The sequence below is a fragment of the Mesoplodon mirus genome (genome assembly GCF_964341445.2).
Source record: "Mesoplodon mirus genome assembly, chromosome: 8".
Taxonomy (NCBI): Eukaryota; Metazoa; Chordata; class Mammalia; order Artiodactyla; family Ziphiidae; genus Mesoplodon; species Mesoplodon mirus.
In genome coordinates this window covers 33113138-33132702 of record NC_138984.1, presented here as the reverse complement: position 1 = coordinate 33132702, position 19565 = coordinate 33113138, and the positions used below count along the sequence as shown (strand labels likewise).

At 36.0% G+C, this 19565-nt stretch overlaps 1 protein-coding gene across 8 annotated transcripts in view; it reads left to right on the top strand.

Annotated features, from left to right (window-relative positions):
• Positions 1–19565, top strand: part of ABI2 (abl interactor 2) — a 107290-nt gene that overhangs the window by 69931 nt on the left and 17794 nt on the right. For 4 of the 8 annotated variants that reach the window (XM_082630118.1, XM_082630121.1, XM_082630119.1 and 1 more), the window contains exons 4-7: positions 1768–1865; positions 5056–5202; positions 5926–6050; positions 11828–11986. In XM_082630118.1, coding sequence (XP_082486244.1) covers positions 1768–1865; positions 5056–5202; positions 5926–6050; positions 11828–11986 — 529 coding nt within the window. The remainder of the gene's footprint in view (positions 1–1767; positions 1866–5055; positions 5203–5925; positions 6051–11827; positions 11987–19565) is intronic. The other 4 variants (XM_082630122.1, XM_082630120.1, XM_082630117.1 and 1 more) reach the window with 1 other exon arrangement.

Below are 19565 nucleotides of genomic sequence, written 5' to 3'. Positions count from 1 at the left end.
ACCTACTTCTCCTTCATCACTTAAAATGACTTTGGGTTTTATGTTGTTTAAGGTTGAGCTTAAAGGACTTTGGTTACTACTTTTAAAAATCTTCTGGTATCATAAATTAAGATATACAGTTTTAAAAGCTATTGGTTATTTGTCATATTACTCCTAAAATTTTCCCCAAATGTGGATTAATTTTTTTAAAACTACTGACATTTTCATTTTAAGATACAATTATACCCTCTGCTTATTAATGAGGGGGAGAGCAAGGATAAGTTAATCTTTATTCTTCCTTGATAACCAGTTTGTTTTGTATTTGTTGTTTAAAAGCAATAACAAAAGGATTACAGATGAATGCTTAACTTTAAAAATATTGATATTTCAAAAGTAGCATTTGTCATTAAAGATTGTTTTAACATCACACACAACTTGTTCACTGGGCTATTCATTTGAAGAGTTTGTTTCTTGATATATTATTTCTTGCCTATTCAGATAACAAGTAGTATTTTAGGATTTTTAAATATTCCATTTAAGCCAGAGTTAATTTTGTCAGCCTCAGTACTCTATATAATTATGATTTGTTTTCTTAAAATTTATATTTTAAAATTACAATTATAAGTGTATTCTGATTTCAAAAGTCTTGCAGTTTCATTTCACAAGTATAATTTGAATACTCTTGATGTATTCTTATTAGAAAAGTTAAGATCCTTTTTTGAAGTGTTTGGCAATCCAGAATATTAGGGGCTTAAAATAGGGTCAGGTATGAACATATGTGGTGAACATTATTAACTCTAACCAATTGGTAATCTCAAACAACTTGAGATTGCATTTGATCTATATTTGTGCATGACTTCTCTTAACTCTTTAAGGTACCCAGATTTCTAGGGCTTTCTGTGTAAGTGCTGACTTTCTCCTTTGGTGGCATCCATGGTTCCCAAATCACCCAACTTTCCCACACTTGCGCTTTCAGTTGGGGATAGAATAGTGAGGAATCACGGCTTAGCTCTGATTTAGGACTATGTTACATCTTTCCTATGCCTAAGTGAATCTTCATTTTGGGCCTGAGTGGGTTTAATTCCCATTGGAACTAGGACATTGCCAGTGGCCATTGTACCGCTCACAATTGAATGGGATACCTCAGCCCTACCTTTCTGGTTCAGATGTTTAGGAACATGCCTTAACTTCTGGCAGTTTTCAGGTAGGTGATTTCTTCATAAGAGAACATTAAAGAAATCTGAATTATAAGGCTGATCCACAATTTTAAAAAATGGAATTTTCTCTGTATATGATATAACTTTATTTTATATTCTCTACTTACAATGGATCAAAACTAAAGTTGCATTTTTTGGGGGGGAAACATATCTTTTGTTTTTTATGATAAACTTGCTATCTAAAAAACAAGGAATTGCTTAAAGGCAATATTGTCTGATTGAGTTACTCTTTATTAAAACTAAAGTTTATATAGTTATCCTATTTGATTTCAATTGAATGTAGTATCTTATAGTCTAACCAGTGATCTGTTGGTGTGATGGCCTAATGGCAAATAAAGTCTTTGCATACAACTTTATAATCATTTGAAAATCTCATGTTAGGAAGAGTCCTTTGAGTACAACTGTAGAATGATAGTAGAGTAGAAATTGCATATGAAATGCATGGCCTCTAATTTTTTTTTCCTATTTAAACCTTCCCTCCTTTGTTAAATAGCATAATGTTATTTCCTGAAAGTGCCACTTTGTTTCACTGCATACAGGTTAAATTGATTTTTCCTCAAAATTTTTTTAGGTGAGTACCCAGAACATGAAGATGGGTGGGCTCCCGCGTACAACACCTCCAACTCAGAAACCCCCCAGTCCCCCTATGTCAGGGAAAGGGACGCTTGGGTGAGTATGTAACTAAGTAATAATTGAAAACCATTTCATGTAGTGCTGTGTGGAAACTAAACAATATATATGTTTAAACTATTTTTAAATATTTGAAAAGAGAACATTTTCTTCCTAGGATTATCTTTTTTGTGTGTAAATTTTCCAAAAGGAAAACATCTTTTATACTTTATACCTGGGAAACATCTTTATACTTTAAAAATATTTTGTTTAGAAATTATTTTTTCTAATGCATTTTAAATTTTAGGTAAATCCTAACCTGAGTTCATGGCTTATTATAAATTACACTCTAATTCCTATTTTCAGAAAATTTTTAGTCTTTTGTATTATAGTTGACTTTTCTTATTCAAACTAGTCTTCTGAAGAAAATACTGTACATATTACAGAATTCTGTATATCTTGTGTTTTTATGAGAATACTGAGCTTTCATTCAGTCTGCAGACTTGGGCTTCGGATTTGACTTTGGGAGAAATGGTCAATTAATGGAAAAGCTTGACTTTTTTCCTCTATAGCATCTTAGTGTAAAACCTTGGTTTATCATGATCAAGATTTGTGATCAGGTGGGCATAATATCACCCAGAAGTGAGGTGACTAAAATCGTGGTCCAGCTCTGCTCTGCTGTGTCGTGTTGCATAGTAAGCCTCTTAGCAGTTCAGTTTTTTCATCTGTAAAAGGGGGTAATTTGTCCTCTGTCAACTTTTCAGAGTCACTGTACCATGAATTGGATTTTTAAAAAATGTGTAAGACAAAATGCTTTGACTACCATTGGCTTTGTGATATATGCTTAAAAGTTTTTAATTGGCAATCTTGTTTTTTGGCCCCCTCACCAAAAAAAAAAAAAAAAAAGCAAAAAACAAAAAACTAACCAAACAAACAAAAGAAACAAACAAAAAACCCCAGCAACCTAATCAAGCAAAGAAAGATGATGTTGGAGGAGGAATTATAGTTAGGAGAGTGTGAAACAAAAGAATAAAAATGATTTCCAGCCAGGAATAGGATGATTTTATTTGGGGTGGACAAAAAATTCTGCTTAGATTAGAGAGGAAAGAATCTAGTAGCTTAAATAAGATTTAAACTTCAGGGTAGAATGTAGATGATGTGTGGTAGGTTATAATTGTACAGGGTGAGAGTGGAGAATCAGGTCAAGAGGAAGTATTTGTTTTATTTTCCTGTGGAATGTCTATTTTTATCATGTAGAGTATCTAATGGATCTAATGATTTTGAATCAAGATTGTTAGCAAGATAACCCTAGTAAAATAAAATTTTCTGTTGCTCCCCAATTTTAAAGGTTTACTCATACACTAGTATTTGTTTTCCTTGTATATTAGCAAGGGCTCTGCAGTGTCTTCGGAGACCAGAGTGGCTGGGCACCACTAGCCGCTTGATGGTCACCGCCTGGCTTTTTCACGGTCTTTGCCCAGCTACCATGTTTTGTCCTCTGCCCCTAGTTTTTAACCTTGTTTTTTTTTATCATTGTCTTCACTGTATGGTTCTCAGCAAAGGTTTTTTTTTTTTCTTGCATGAAACAGAGCATTTTTATTGTCTGGGAAAAATTGGAAATCAGTCAGTTTCGTATTTTATGGTGTTTTATGTTTACATCATAACTTCAGAGATGCCCAAACTTTGTTGTCTTTTATTTTATTTATGTTTTAGAATAAATTTATTATTTATTTTTGGCTGTGTTGGGTCTTCGTTGCTGCATGCGGGCTTTCTCTAGTTGCAGCGAGCGGGGGCTACTCTTCATTGCAGTGTGCGGGCTTCTCATTGTGGTGGCTTCTCTTGGTGTGGTGCCCAGGCTCTAGGCGCGCGGGCTTCAGTAGCTGTGGCATGCGGGCTCACAGTTGTGGTGCACGGGCTTAATTGCTTTGCAGCATGTGGGATCTTCCCGGAACAGGGCTCGAACCTGTGTCCGCTGCATTGGCAGGCAGATTCTTAACCAGTGCGCCACCAGGGAAGCCCCTTTTTTGTATTTTAAATCCAAGGTCCTAACGTTCCTTTTTCTTTCTTTGACCCAGTATCTTGTCTAGTGCCTGTTATTTGTTTTTAATAATATGTATATTTGTTTATGCAAGAAGATTTTGAGCGTAGTAGACAGGGTCATTGCAGAGTAATCTCATCCAGAATCAATGAGCCAAAACTCGAGTGGTCCAGGAGAACAGTATTTAAAGGAACCTTGGGAGCTTTTTGGGAAGTGAATTATTGAGAAATACATAAGTCAGGTGAGCAACATAATTTTAGGAAAAGAAAGCTCTTTAATTTTCACATCTTGAGATCCATTAAAGACCAGAATCTCATCTACACAATATCAGTTTCGTGTCAGTTGAGTATTTATCATTGTCATAAAGTTATTTGGAAACTTAAAGATGAGAACTAACTCAATAATTACTAGTGTTCCAGTGTGCATCCTATTTCCTATCATATTGCCTTTCTTGCTCTTCTCATTCTTTTCTTTTAAAAGGAAATTTTGAAAAAAAGAGGGAGATATGCTAATGAAATCCAGTCTGTTTTGTACTTCAAATAAGGTAGAAAGACTTAGGTGATCTTTTTTTCCTTTTCTCCCTTTTAAATGTTGAACTGTGAAGAGGGTAAGACGTAAGAGCAATCAAGGTGAAAGCTGAAGGAGGATGTGAAGTGAGAATGGAAGGAGATGAGATTAAATTATATATCTCTGTGTGTGGACGTGGTTTTATTTCTGTACCTTATAGAAAAGGGAAGTGACTTGTTAGGGTTGCTATTGATAATCAGCGCGGGGGTTGTAGAGCCATGTTCTAGACTGATTTACCCTGTCTGAGTTTTTGGTTAGGGAGAGAGAGGTGAGGAGGATAATTAGTGCATTTATGCAGTGCAGTTGGGGGAATTTGACATGGCACTAAAATAATTTGAACTCATCTAAGAAGAGAGTCTGGGAAACATTGGCTTACCTGGTAGTAGAATCTTCATGCTCTCAGAATGAATGAACAAAATCGCATTAGCAGAGGGAAATGAAGTTGGAGACTAAAATACAACAATATGCATCAAAACCCTAATGGTGGAGAAATGATACTTAAGGGAAGACTGAAGTTGGTAGCTGGGTTTTATTAAAACACGTTCTACTACCTCCGAGTACAAACTGTATTTCACTACTGGCAGCTCTGAATTGATTGTGCCGAAACTTGCTAATCACACAATACATACGCTCTTCTTTTTGTAGGCGGCACTCCCCCTATCGCACACTGGAGCCAGTGCGCCCTCCAGTGGTACCAAATGATTACGTACCTAGCCCAGCCCGTACTATGGCTCCCTCGCAGCAGAGCCCTGTGAGGACAGCTTCTGTGAATCAAAGAAATCGAACTTACAGGTATTTTCTCTACCTCAGCGCAAAATGTGATGGTCATAGTACCATAATTTGTTCAGATAACTTCAGTTAAATCTCTCTCGTTTTCCAAGCACTAAGTTCTCTTCCTCACTCTGCTGCCCCAAACCTCATCTGATTCTACGTCTCTCTTCTCATGTTCTGATGCAACTTTGAGCAGCCAGGAAGTTGAAAGAGAACAGTCATCTCAAAGTGCAAATTTCTCTGCAAGATTAATAGTTATTGTTGACCTGAAAAAAATAATTTGACCAGATGTGGGAAATTTCAAGTTGTTTTTTGGTGGAACTTTACAGATGAAAAACTATATGCAATAAAACATTAATATGGGATAGTATATCATGATATCATTACAAATAAAATTAATCAAATAATTTATTTAGGAAAACTTTTTATTATAAAAGAGGTTTCTTCAGACAGCCATTAAACTGGAATAAAAGAAAGTAATATTATTTTTATGTGTCAAGCCCCATGATTTATCACTATGTTTATGGAGAATTTTTTTTCTTTCTGTTTCTTTAATACATGCTTATTAAAAGGTAGCCAAAGAACTCAGCTTTTTTCCTTACTTTATTAAGAAATTCATCTTTTAAGTGGAGGGCTTTTGAATTATCATTTTGTAGCTATATTCGTTTCAGAAAATTTTGGAAAATGCTGGCAGTATCTTGCTGTATATCAATACTCATGTTTTGGTGGCTCCTGTTTCTTTAGCAGCAGTGGGAGTAGCGGAGGAAGCCACCCTAGTAGTCGGAGCAGCAGTCGGGAGAACAGTGGAAGTGGGAGTGTGGGAGTCCCCATTGCTGTTCCTACGCCTTCTCCTCCCAGTGTCTTTCCAGGTAAAACATGAATTGTGCTTCATCTTCACCTTGCTGAGTTTGGATTCAATTTCTGATTTAATTACACTGGGCTTTCTTCGTAATCAGGGTTTTTTTCCCTCGAAGACTGTAGATGCTGAAAAGTCTTTACGCGTTTGTTATTTTTAACCAAATGATTTGTGAGTTTATGTTCACATACTTCTTTGTTATTTGGTTTTGTGTCTTTGGTGCTGTGGCGTAGTTGGTGCTTTGAGTTGAGGTTTCACCAGAATGAGTTACATGTTTAATTCCAGCTGGTGTTATGACAGTGCGTGCCTTTGGGCACAGTGGGGTCTCAGTGTGAGAACCATATTGGTAGCAAAGGATTGGGCAGATATAATTTTGACAGTTCAATCTCATGGACTGTGAGAACTTGATAGTCACTGAAATGCTACCCTCTTTTGTCTGAAACAGAAAAATGTACTTGTTTAATCTGAGGACACAAAGTTAAAATTTAGTTTTAAAAACATGACAGAAAAGACATAAGGATAGAATATTACATATTTAACTTACTTATAATAACAAGTAGATAATACCTTTTTAAAAATCATGAAAAAGAGGTGTTTTTTAAAATTCTTTTTTACCTGATAAGATATTTATGTCTGAAATATTTTTATTTTCTGATTTGTATACTTCAAAATGGAATACTGTCATTTTCTAGTGTGTTGTGTTTCATTTTGTATACTATCAATATTTACAGAATGTTAAAAATAACAATAAAAAGGGAGCACTTTTCTTCTAGAGTAATGGCTATCAGGTAAAAAAGAATGCTTTTAATGAATTTAAAATCCTGTACATTACCCTTAGCATCTTGAATTATTTGCTGCAAACCTTAATAATCCTTTAACATAATAAGCTCCATTCTTTGTTTTTAACACTCTCTGTTCTTTGGTTATTGATAAGCACTGAGTATCTAACATTAAGTTCTCTAATGCCATTTCTAATCCTGCCTGATGGAACTGCCTCATTAATGCTGCCTCTTACTCCTCTTTCCCCTCAGCCCCTGCTGGCTCTGCTGGTACTCCTCCCCTTCCTGCTACTTCTGCATCTGCCCCCGCCCCTCTTCCTGCTACTGTCCCTCCCTCCACTGCCCCAGACACTGCCGCTGGGGGTGCCCAGACCCTTGCTGATGGCTTCACTTCTCCAACTCCCCCTGTTGTTTCTTCCACTCCCCCTACAGGTGAGTATTGGTTTATTCTTTGGCAGGTAGATCCAGTTGTCTGGCTCTTCTCTTACTTGGAACTCTGGCTTTATGATTTTTGTTTGTTTGTGGTTCGTATAAAAAAAAAAATCTGAAGAATAATGTGCTAACTAGAAAATGGCATGTGACCGAAGAATAGAATTTCCTGAGGGAACCAGGGTAAGGTTTCTCATTTTTCAAGTAGAATAGCACAAATACACATTTTTTATTGCTTGAATTTTATTTACTAGAGATTTGCAAATTTAGTATGGAGCTGTCTCTCTACAGTTTGTTTGTTTGTTTGTTTGTTTTTTGGCTGTGCTGTTGGGCATGTGAGATCTTAGTTCCCTGATCAAGGATTGAACCCATGCCTCCTGCATTGGGAGCACAGAGCCTTAACCACTGGACCTCTGGGAAGTCCCTTCTATACGTTTGAGAAGTTGTTATTAGAAGTATTCTTTGTGACAGGTTATGTCATTAATAAAAAGAAAAGTCTATGACAACAATTTTAAGGTATATTTTATAGGAAATATTTGATATAACAGTTTGAAAGTACAAGTCTATTATAACAGAATTTGTTGCTTATTATAGCAGCACTGGAAACACATAGTCAGTGGGCTTTTTAAGGATTTCAAGTTTATTTGTAATTTAAGATTGACTGGTGTTTTACTGTTTTAAAATTGCAACCTAAAGTTTGTTTTCATGGCTAAGGAGAAAAAGGCTCAATTGCTACAAAGTATATTTTCAAAGTTAATAGTGATGCTGGTTTAGTAAACAAGTTCTTATCTACTATAAAAATGTATGTGTTTGGACACCCATCACCTTAGCTGGTTAATAAAGTACTTCATAGAATATATGTGCAGTGCTGCTGCTGTATCTAGGTGTGTAAGTGTTTTAAAGGACATTTTAAAAATCCATGTTAATCCGTTCATGTTGGATGGTGTTTTATGGCATAGCTTCTGTAACAGCACTTTTTAAGAAAAGCTTTCTGCAGTGGGTGTATGTAAACATGAGCTGTCCTTTGATCTACATACCACTCTGTTAGGCCACTCTAGCTAGTTAAATATAGAAATCTTGTTATGCTCCCGCATCAGTAGAGTAGGGAATACATCTTTAAATCAGTTGTAGGCCCAGAAAGGACAAATCACCCTCACCTAGAGTCAACATTTTAGGAATTAAATTATAATTTAATAACAGGTGCTGGTTCCTAGTCTGCACTGAATCAACATTTTTTGTATGAGTGAATAATTACAGTTTTTTAACAAAAAGCAAAATAAATGCCTTATTAACAACTTATATCAATATAATCTCTTTTATGTAGTGTCTTTGAATCACCCACCAAATACTTTTTTTTCTTTTCTTTTTATTAAGGTATAATTTATATACAGTAAAATTCACCCTTTCTAGTATGGACTAATGTGAGTTTTGACAAATGTATACAGTGATATAACCACAGCTACAGTCAAGGTATAGAACAGTCCTATCATCCCCATATTTCCTCCCTGCCCCCTTTGTAGGCAGTCCTTCCATTTCACTCATTTCACTCATTTCACTCTTAGCCCCTGGCAACCTCTTGATCTGTTTGTTTTTTTATTTCTCTAAAGTTTGCCTTTGTAAAAATACCATAAATGGAAGCTTACGTAACGTAACCTTTTGGGTCTGGCTTTTTGGCACAGTGCATTTGAGATTTATGCATTATTACATGTTTTGTTATTTTGTTCCTTTTTATTACTGAGTAGTGTTCTATTGAATGGATTTACCACAGTTTGTTTATCCCTTTCCCGATTGAGGGACATTTGGATTTATTTCCAGTTTTGGGTGATTATGAAAAAACTGCCAAATACATTCACACACAGACTTTTGTGTGAGCATAGGCTTTCATTTCATTTGGGTAAATACCTAGGGAGTAGGATTGCTGGGTTTTCTGGTAAGTGAATGCTTAACTTTAGAAGAAATTGCATAATTGTTTTCCAAAGTGGTTGTACAACTTTGCATGACCACCAGCAGTGTGTGAGACTTCCAGTTGCTCTGCGTACTTGTTAGCACATGGTATTGTCATTATATACATATATACACACACACACACACATATATATGTATATTTAATTTAGCCATTCTCATAGGTGTATAATAGTTTCTCATGTGGTTTTGACTGACATTTCCCCAATGAATAATGATGTAGAACATCTTTTTCATGTACTCATTTGCCATCTTCTTTGGTGAAATGTCTGTTCAAATGTTTTTGCTTCCCCTCACACACCTTTTTCATTGGGTTGTTTGTTTTCTTATTGAGTCCTTTTATATTCTGAATATGCCTTTTATTAATTGTGTGACTTGCAAATACTTTCTTCCATTTTGTGACCTACCTTTTCATTCTCTTAATGGTATCTTTTAAAGAGCAGAAGTTCTTTATTTTGATGGTCTCGTTCATTGCTTTTTTTTTTTTTTTTTTTTCTTTTGGGGATTGTGCTTTCGGTGTTGTGTTTACAAACTCTTTATCTTACACAAGGTCACAAAAGATTTTTGTCTTGTTTTCTTCTAGAAGTTTTTAGTTTCAGGTTTTTATAGTTAGGTCTATGGTAATTAAACTGTAGTTTTGTTTTTCAGCTCAAAGCAAAATAAATGCCTCATTAATGGTTTGAATAGAGTCTTTATTATGTAGTGTCTTCGGATCACTGATGGCTTATAACATGGGAGGTTTTAGACTGGATCTAACTATATAAAATTCATAATGGTGTTAAATATCAGAGTTTTTAACTTGATGATTCTAGGTTTGTATTAGGGTGTTACAGATTAATGCCTAAAGTGCCAGTAATGTGTGATTCAAATGACAAAATATACCTTCTAAAAAATAGCTTACTAGTTTACATGCTTTTACATTTTTATCATGGCTATATAAATTGACAGTGGATTATGTTCGAGCTTGACTACTCAAGACTCTTACACAACAGAATTGAGGTTTGGGCTTTGATACCGTCGTACGTACGAAGAGTAAATCCTATAGCAGCCCTTGAGTGCTTCTATGATATTCTTTATATGAGGATCCATATGAACCAAGTTTGATAAATTTAACAGTTCCTGAAGATCAGTTTTAGTCGTGTAAAACCATTTTACAGTCATGGAAAAGAAGAAAAATTGTTGTGTTTTTCTCTTTTCGCCTCTTCCCTTCCCTTCTTCCCTGGTCCTGTCTCCTCTCCTTCCCCCTCCCCCCTCCTTTTCTTCCGCTCACCTCTCTCTTCCCTCCTCTTCTCTCCCTCACTCTTCCCCTTCCCCCATTCCTCCCCCTTCTTTTTTCTTGCCTGCTCTCTCATGGGTGCTCTAGTACTTGGTCTGTCTGTACAGTAGGCCCTTAGCGAATGATTTTAAGTACAAGTGGAGTCAAGATAAAATTTAGGAACTGGATTGAACTACGCAATTGGCTGGATTAGGAAAGAGTGTCTTCTGTTGGCATTAGTTGTTGAAGTGCTCTCAGAGAGCAAAATGTATGAAATTGATGATAAATATGAACACGTTCAGGATGATACTAAAAATTAGATATTTTTGATACACTTTTTGTACCTTAGCTTTTTTTCATAATTGTAAATTTGTTAAAGTCTAATTTTAAGACAAAATAATCTAACTTTAGAGAAGGATATTTTTTATTGAAAAATGTGATTTGGAATTATATCACTTGACCTTTTGCTGAAATATTTTATGATTTCCTTTAAACAAATTGGCTTGCTACCTTAAATTTATTACTGTTATTATTATTTTGGAATAAGACTGTGTGTCAAACATTTTTTCTTTTGCTTTTCTAAACATTATTCTTATCTTGTTGAGTTTAGTTTTCAGTGTTTAATTGCTGGTGTTTTTTGGGAGGAAGTGAGCCATAAATTTTATTTTATTTTATTATTTTTTTTTTCAAATTTGTTCATTTGCTTTTATTTTTGACTGTGTTCGGTCTTCGTCGCTGTGCACGGGCTTTCTCTAGTTGCAGCAAGCGGGGGCTGCTCTACGTTGCAGTGCATGGGCTTCTCATTGTCGTGGCTTCTCGTTGCAGAGCCACGGGCTCTAGGCATGCGGGCTTCAGTAGTTGTGGCACGTGGGCTAAGTAGTTGTGGCTTGTGGGCTCTAGAGCACAGGCTCAGTAGTTGTGGTGCATGGGCTTAGTTGCTTCACAGCATGTATGTGGGATCTTCCCGGACCAGGGCTTGCACCCCTGTCCCCTGCATTGGCAGGAGGATTCTTAACCACTGTGCCACCAGGGAAGCCCCCCATAAATTTTAATTGTGATGATTTTGAAACCCTATCAAATTACTAATTTAATAAAATCATAATATTAATTAGTAATCTGTTTAGATATAGCTTTTCCAAACTTAATCATAATTTTATTTACCTACTTTCCTGCTTTTGCACTTGGATATACTGTCAGCTGAGCAATAACTGTCACCTTGCATTAATATTTGTCAGATGGCAATTAATTAGCTAAATATTGTTATTTTTAATAATCTTATTAAGATTCAGGCATTGTACCTAAAGTATTTCATTGTCTGAGATAATTTTCTTTTAGTGACAAATTTATGTTCTGTCCCTTTTCCAGGTCATCCTGTTCAGTTCTACAGCATGAATAGACCTGCCACTCGCCATACTCCCCCAACAATAGGGGGCTCTTTGCCCTATAGGCGCCCTCCTTCCATAACTTCACAAACAAGCCTTCAGAATCAGATGAACGGAGGACCTTTTTATAGCCAGAACCCAGGTTAGATTTTCTTTTGCAGTCTGTGGAATATATCTAATTAAAAATCTTCAATTACACAGAAAAAAAACTTTAATTGCAAATGACTAGTACATGGTCGGTGGTTAGTACTATTTGTTGAATGAGTGGAAGAATGAATACAAGGTTGCTAATACTGTATTTTCCAGTTCTTTTTTTAAAAGTCAACATGGTTTCCATATAAAGTTGCAGAACTTAATTTTTTTAATAGTTTTAAATTTATTTATTTATTTATTTGTTTGTTTATTTATTTATTTTTGGCTGTGTTGGGTCTTGGTTTCTGTGCGAGGGCTTTCTCTAGTTGCGGCAAGTGGGGGCCACTCTTCATCACGGTGCACGGGCCTCTCACTATCGCGGCCTCTCTTGTTGCAGAGCACAAGCTCCAGACACGCAGGCTCAGTAGTTGTGGCTCACGGGCCTAGTTGCTCCGTGGCATGTGGGATCCTCCCAGACCAGGGCTCGAACCCGTGTCCCCTGCATTGGCAGGTAGACTCTCAACCACTGCGCCACCCGGGAAGCCCCGAACTTAATTTTTTTGAACGGAATCTTTTTTAATGTGTTAGTGATTATTTGTTTTTTAAAATAATATTGTGCTGAACAGTATTTCCTTCTTATTTAATCAGATACCCTTGCTCTACGAATAGCAAATAATGAAAGTTGAGCATACATGAACAGAGTTTGTAAGTGGCAAAGGAAAAGGGAAATGACATTTTTGAAGCTGCTTTATGGTGGGCAGTTACACTATCTTTTTCAATTCTCCTACCAAACCTATGATGGAAAAACTGGGACTTGGACAGATTGATCCAGATATAACAGTCACCTTTCAGTTGCATCATGCATGCAGAAGAACTAATCTGGCACATATTTAATACTAAACATAATCATTTGTTTTGCTTCTTCCCCAGAGAGGGTAAGAGCAAATATTATACTCTGTGACTACTGTGGACATGTTATGTGAACTTACTGTGTTTTTCTGGATTTTGGCCAAGAGGCCAGTAAGCCCATGTGTGATCACCTATAATATTAGGGGACAGCCCATTCCATCTTGGATGAGCCCTAAATTGTATGGAGCTGAAATCTATCTACCTTTTGGTGAAACCTTGTTATATCCTTTGAAATCTTACAGAAGAAATTTGATCCTCTTACATAAACAGAGCTTAAAGAATGCTTTTATATTTTTTATATCATTTGATTCTTATAATCATGTGATCGTTTTCATCTGTATTTTACAGGTGAGGAAACAGACTGAGGTGATAATCAAGTTAGGATTTGAATTTAGGTCATCTGACTCAAAGTTCCATGTTATTTCTATTGTACTATCCTATCCTACCTACCTTCATATTAAAAAAAATCTTTCTCTTACCCTCCCAAGGGTAGGAGGGTGGGATGGAGGATGCCCACATTGTAATGTAAAGTGCATGAGAACCTGAGACCTTGTCAGTTTTTTAATCTGTTATATCCTGGGAATAGTGCTCAGTAACTACTTGTTGAATGTGAAATGAATCTCTTGTTAACTTTATTCAGATCCCCTCGTTGTTTTGGGTCCCTCTTGTAAATTAAATGCCATAAATGACTATATAGTCTAACCAGTGCACACTGTAGTGTGATTACCATCTGCCTATATTGAAATAGACTTCTTTTTTAAAAAATTTACATTAGATTATTTATTTTAAGAAATATACATGTGCATTTTTTTACCCAGTGATCACATTATGAGTCTTAAAAAGGAGTAGTTTTTCTTTTCCTAGTAGTTAACTATGACCAAATTAAAATCTATAACCTTAAAATTTAGGGGGTTATTCTTCTCTTATTTGTTTTTAAATTTTGTTTTACTGAAGTATAGTTGACTTACAATGTTGTGTTGGCTTCAGATGTACAGCAAAGTGATTGAGTTATACATCTACCTGTCTATCTATCTATTTCACTGCTGTCTTTGACCACACTTAATGGTTTTGGGTGTGCCATTCTTTTTAACTCATTTTGAGCTCCATTTTGACAAATATGCCTGTCTTTCTCACGTTCTACTTTTAAATCATGTGTTCCAAACCCATATTTGTACAGGTGCTATTTTGTACTTAAATGAATATTTTATTTTTAAATTTTAATTTGTTAGATATGGCCTGTTTCATAGCTCTGCTGAAGATAAGCTCTTTCCCTGACCCTCTTGGAAGTCTAGACAATTATTTCTTATGGCCCTTATGCCCTTCCTTACCCTTAAATAGAGTTTTGAAAGAATGGTGTCAGTCCAAAATGGGCCAATTCCTTAATGGAGCTGAGAGATGCTTTACTGTTACAGCTTGGGACCAAGTGTACATGATATTCAGAAAGTATATACAAGGATATTTCATGCTATATACATGTACATACCAAAATACTGGTCTTATGAGAACCCTGATTAAAATATTCCACCTCTTGGTGGAATTTATTTGAAGGCTATTTATTTAAATGTGTTTTAAGTACATATTTTTAATACTTCTTTGTAAGTCTGATTTTAACATACTTGAAAGTATATGTTAAAGTAGAAAAATAACCTACTCTAAGGAATGATGTTAATGAAAGTATTTTTCACACTCATGGGAAGTATAAAGTAAATTGAGATATTTGAGCCTTCAGCATAATGTGTGAGGCAATTTATTTAGTTTGTTTTCATGTACTTCTCTCAGTTAAGTTCTGCCTTTCTTCTCCGGGGATTTGGTAACTGTTTAAAGAGGGTGGCTACAACTTAGTTGAATAATCAGAGTGCTTTTTTCTAAACTAAAAAAAAATTTAAACTAAATTATGTTCTTTGAAAAGTTCTTCTTGCAACACTTAATGCTTTGTAAGCCAGTATTCGGAGGCTGTTAGATGCACTTTCATTTTATTTGCATTAGATTATTATGTAAGTCTCTTGTATTATTCCCACTGGTCTTACAGTGGTCCTTGTTTTTTCATATTTAAAATGAGAAAATTTGTTATGCTTTCTCAAGTAGCTAATCCCCTGGTTTAACAGTGATCCCAGGTTTGTGTTTTATGAGCATATTTTTTGCAGCTGGAGGCTTGACATGGATTTGTGCTTCTGAGGAAGTGAGCTGACAGGCTGGGATTCATGTGACTGTAAATTCAGTGAGGTTTACTGTGAGATGTAAATCTAACAGCACTGCTACTATATTTGATTTGAGTTTGAAATGGCGTTATAACATAGGAATTAAAATATGGAGCACCCGGTGCATAGTGCCAAGTCCTAGGAGCACAATAATCGTTTTCTAATGAGATTATTCCAGAAGCAAGTTAATGAAAGGAACACTTCATTCAGAACATAGAATGAATCCTATTCGGTTCTCATTGTTTCTTAACCTAATCCAGCCAAAGAAATAGGAATACTAGTTTATCATTCATCTTGTCATCAGCAAGGAGTGTCATTGAAACGAATAGGGCTAATCACAAGTTTTAACAGTTTTTACTTTCAGTATAAATATGAAGCACCTTGGTGGTAAAGAAAAATATACATATGTATTTGTACATGTACGTTTACATACATTAACCTAGTTTGGTAAGTGTCTTAGTTTGGGCTGCTATAACAAAGTACCGTAGACTGGGTAGCTATAAACAGTAGAGATTTATTTCTCACAGTTCTGGAGGCTGAAAATCAGAGATCAGCATGCCAGCATGGTTGAGTTCTGGTGAGAACCCTCTTGAGGTTGTAGACTGCTGTCTTGTTGTATCCTCACATGGTGGAAAAAGAGAGAGAGAAAACTCTCCATGGTTTGTTTGTTTGTTTGTTTGGCAATGCCTTTTAAAAAAAAATTTAAATATATTTTTTAAAGGTTACTTTCCATTTTACAGTTACTACAAAATATTGGCTCTATTCCCCATGTTGCATAATATTGTGCATCCTTGAGCCTGTCTTTCACTCAATAGTTTATACCTCCTACTCCCCACCCCCGCCTCATATTGCCCCCCTTCACTGGTAACCACTAGTTTGTTCTCTATACGTATACTGTGAGCCTACTTCTTTTTTGTTATATTCACTAGTTTGTTGTATTTTTTTAGGTTCCACATATAAGTGATATCATACAGTATTTGTCTTTCTCTGTGTGACTTATTTCACTTAGCATCATGCCCTCCAAGTACATCCATGTTGCTGCAAATGGCAAAATTTCATTCTTTTTTATGACTGAGTAGTATTACATTGTGTGTGTATACATCCTCTTAATCCATTCATCTGTTGATGGACACTTAGGTTGTTTCCATATCTTGACAATTGTAAATACTGCTGCTGTGAACATTGGGGTGCATGTATCTTTTCAAATTATTGGGTTTTTTTTAGATATGTACCCATGAGTGGAATTGCTGGGTCATATGGTGGTTCTGTTTTTAGTTTTTTTGAGAAACCTCAATACTGTTTTCCACAGTGGCTGCACCAATTTACATCCCCACCAACAGTGTACAAGGGTTCCCTTTTCTCCACATCCTCACCAGCATTTGTTATTTGTGTTCTTTTTGATGATAGCCATTCTGACAGGTGTGAGGTGATATCTCATTGTGGTTTTGATTTTTATTTCCCTGATGATTAACGATGTTGAGCATCTTTTCATGTGTCTGTTGGCCATCTGCATTTCCTCTTTCAAAAAATGTCCTTTCAGTTCTTCTGTCCATTTTTTTTTTTTTTTTTTGCGGTACACGGGCCTCTCACTGTTGTGACCTCTCCAGTTGCAGAGCACAGGCTCCGGACGCGCAGGCTCAGTGGCCATGGCTCATGGGCCTAGTTGCTCTGCGGCACGTGGGATCTTCCCGGACTGGGGCATGAACCCGTGTCCCCTGCATCGGCAGGCAAACTCTCAACTACTGTGCCACCAGGGAAGCCCTCTTCTGTCCATTTTTTAATCGGGTTGTTTTTTTGATGTCGAGTTGTATGAGCTGTTTATATATGTTGGATATTAATTCCTCATTGGTCATATCATTTACAAATATTTTCTCCCACTTAGTAGGTTGTCTTTTTGTTTTGTTTATGGTTTCCTTTGCTGTGCAAAAGCTTTTAAGTTTAATTAGGTCTCTGGAGTTCTTTTATAAGGGCACTAATTCCATTCATTCGGGCTCCACCCTCATGAGCTAATCACCTCCCAAAGGCCCCACCTCCTAATACCATCACATTGGAGGTTAGGATTTCATATGAATTTTGGGGGGATACAAACATTCAGTCCTTAACAGTAAGGAATCAGTAATGTGGTGTTTAAGTACTAAGGCCTTTGGTAAAAGATATCTTATATTTTACTACTCATATTTTCTTACAACAAAGACTAAAAAAATCTAATTCATAAAGTGGAATGTTGGTTCCAAGCAGTGTGAGTGTATATAGTTGTATGAGAAAGAGGAATTTCTGAATGAGTATGGTGTTTTACACAGGGAAGATGTCAGGCTTCCTTGAATGATATTAAAAACAACTGAAAAGAAACAGTGAGAAAACAATGTTGGGTTGGTGATATTGTACAAGAAAAGCCATAACGCATATTCTTTAAATGATAGTTAACTTACAGCATTACCATAAATCTCCAGAAGAATACAGATGTGGTGGGGTTTTAGCAAAGTATAAATAGAGAGCAATCAAGAAGCTATTTTTGAGTCCTCATTTTAGGCAGTCTTTAGCTTTTGTTAGTGAATGTTTACTCTAGGGAGAACAAAAAAGCTAGAAAAAACCGAAAAGTTTAAGTATATTCTCAGATGACCAAGTAAACCAAATAGACCCTTTACATCGATTATTAAACACAAGTTATGTTTTTAAACTGTGTGGATTAATTTGCTACTTTTTCTCCGCATAATGTCATACGATGTTTTTTTTCACTTGAAAAGGAATAAGAAAAATGGCCCAATTCTTTTAACCCTTCTGAGACTACAGGAGTAATAATTATTTGGTAACCCTATTCTTTTCCATCAAAAAAGCTTCCCTTACTGAGTATGATTAGTTAGGTTCACTTTTAAATACTCCTTGTTCTAAGTTACTATCCCTATTTAGAAAATATTTCACTCGTATAATAAATTGCTTAAATTATTTCCCTCACTGGAATGTAAAATATTTGCAACTAAACTTGAATGGACTATCAAATGTATGGCCTCTAAAGGTGATATCTTTAATGGTTTTAGAAATAGTATTTAGAGTGGTTATTTTGTTTAATTTTCTTAGAGTATTTATAAAGCAGTAAAAAAAAAAAAGATTTAATAGCCTAATTTTTCTTCAAAACTCTTTGTACATTTTAACCTTGAAGATGCTCCAGGATTTTGTAAATAACCAGGAAGGTCATACTTAGGAAGTCTGTATAGTTCATCCGCACATACTCATCCTCTAAGTTTGGTTTGCTTGCAGAGCCTTTTACAGTTTGTATACCTCCGTGTTGCTGAGTGAATGTAAGCTATAGTTCTTATAGTTCTACTTAAGATCTCTCTATAAACTCCAGTCTCTTCTTGAGCCTTTCTCTTCATGTTAACTTCATTGTTGTGTAGTTTGAACGTAATATTACTGAATCTAAGTTTGGAGACGTTTCCATGATTATAGAGAAAGGGTTTTGTCTTGTGAGGAATCATCTTAGCTAAATAGCATGGAAACAAATTGATAGTTACTTTCTGCTCTTGCCTGTTCATGAGATACCTCAAGACTAGAACTGCTTATTGCAAACAGCTCTTCACATCACAGTCCTGCTTAAATTCTCCTAAAATAGTTCATTTTCAGTTCAACTCTGAGGAAGATAAATCTAGTCTAAAGTAGGATCTTCTGGTTCACAGGTTTTCTGATGAAATCTTGATGACCAGAAAGAAAATGCTGTGGTAACTAAATTAATTTGGACCATGATGTAAAAAGTTTGCCCTGGGCAAAAGAAGTAGAATTTGGGGCAACCTTTGTAAACTCCATTTGGAACTGAATTTTTTTTTTTTTTTTTTTTGCGGTACGCGGGCCTCTCCCGTTGCGGAGCACAGGCTCCGGACGCGCAGGCTCAGCGGCCATGGCTCACAGGCCCAGCCGCTCCGCGGCATGTGGGATCTTCCCGGACCGGGGCACAAACCCGTGTCCCCTGCATCGGCAGGCGGACTCTCAACCACTGCGCCACCAGGGAAGCCCTGGAACTGAATTTTTTAACATGCGTTGGATTGGCTTTGAAAAAAATCTAACTTGTTTTGTTATGATGTAATTGTGTTTAAGGAAGATCTGGGGACTGGTTTTTACCTGGGCTGCTGTTGATAGACTTCTTAAAAAACCACTAGAGTTTCAGACTTTCACTTTCAAAACAAGAAAAGAAACAAATAAATATATTCATTAAAAAAATAATAAACTCACCCTACCTACAAAACCCCTGTTCTAAGTTAAATGCCTAATCATTCTGTTTTAGCTGAGTAGTAGAAGGTCTTTTTTTTTTTTTTTTTTGATGAGAAACAATGACTGAAGTGGGAAATTTCCTACTTTTCTGTTACAGGGGAGGTTGGGATGGGTGCTAACAGAAGAAGAACATTTCATCATCTTATATTCCACTTTTCTAGTGCAGTTGCTGTCTGCTGCTGTTTCTCAGTTTTATCTTTGTCTCTGCTGCCTTCTCTGTTC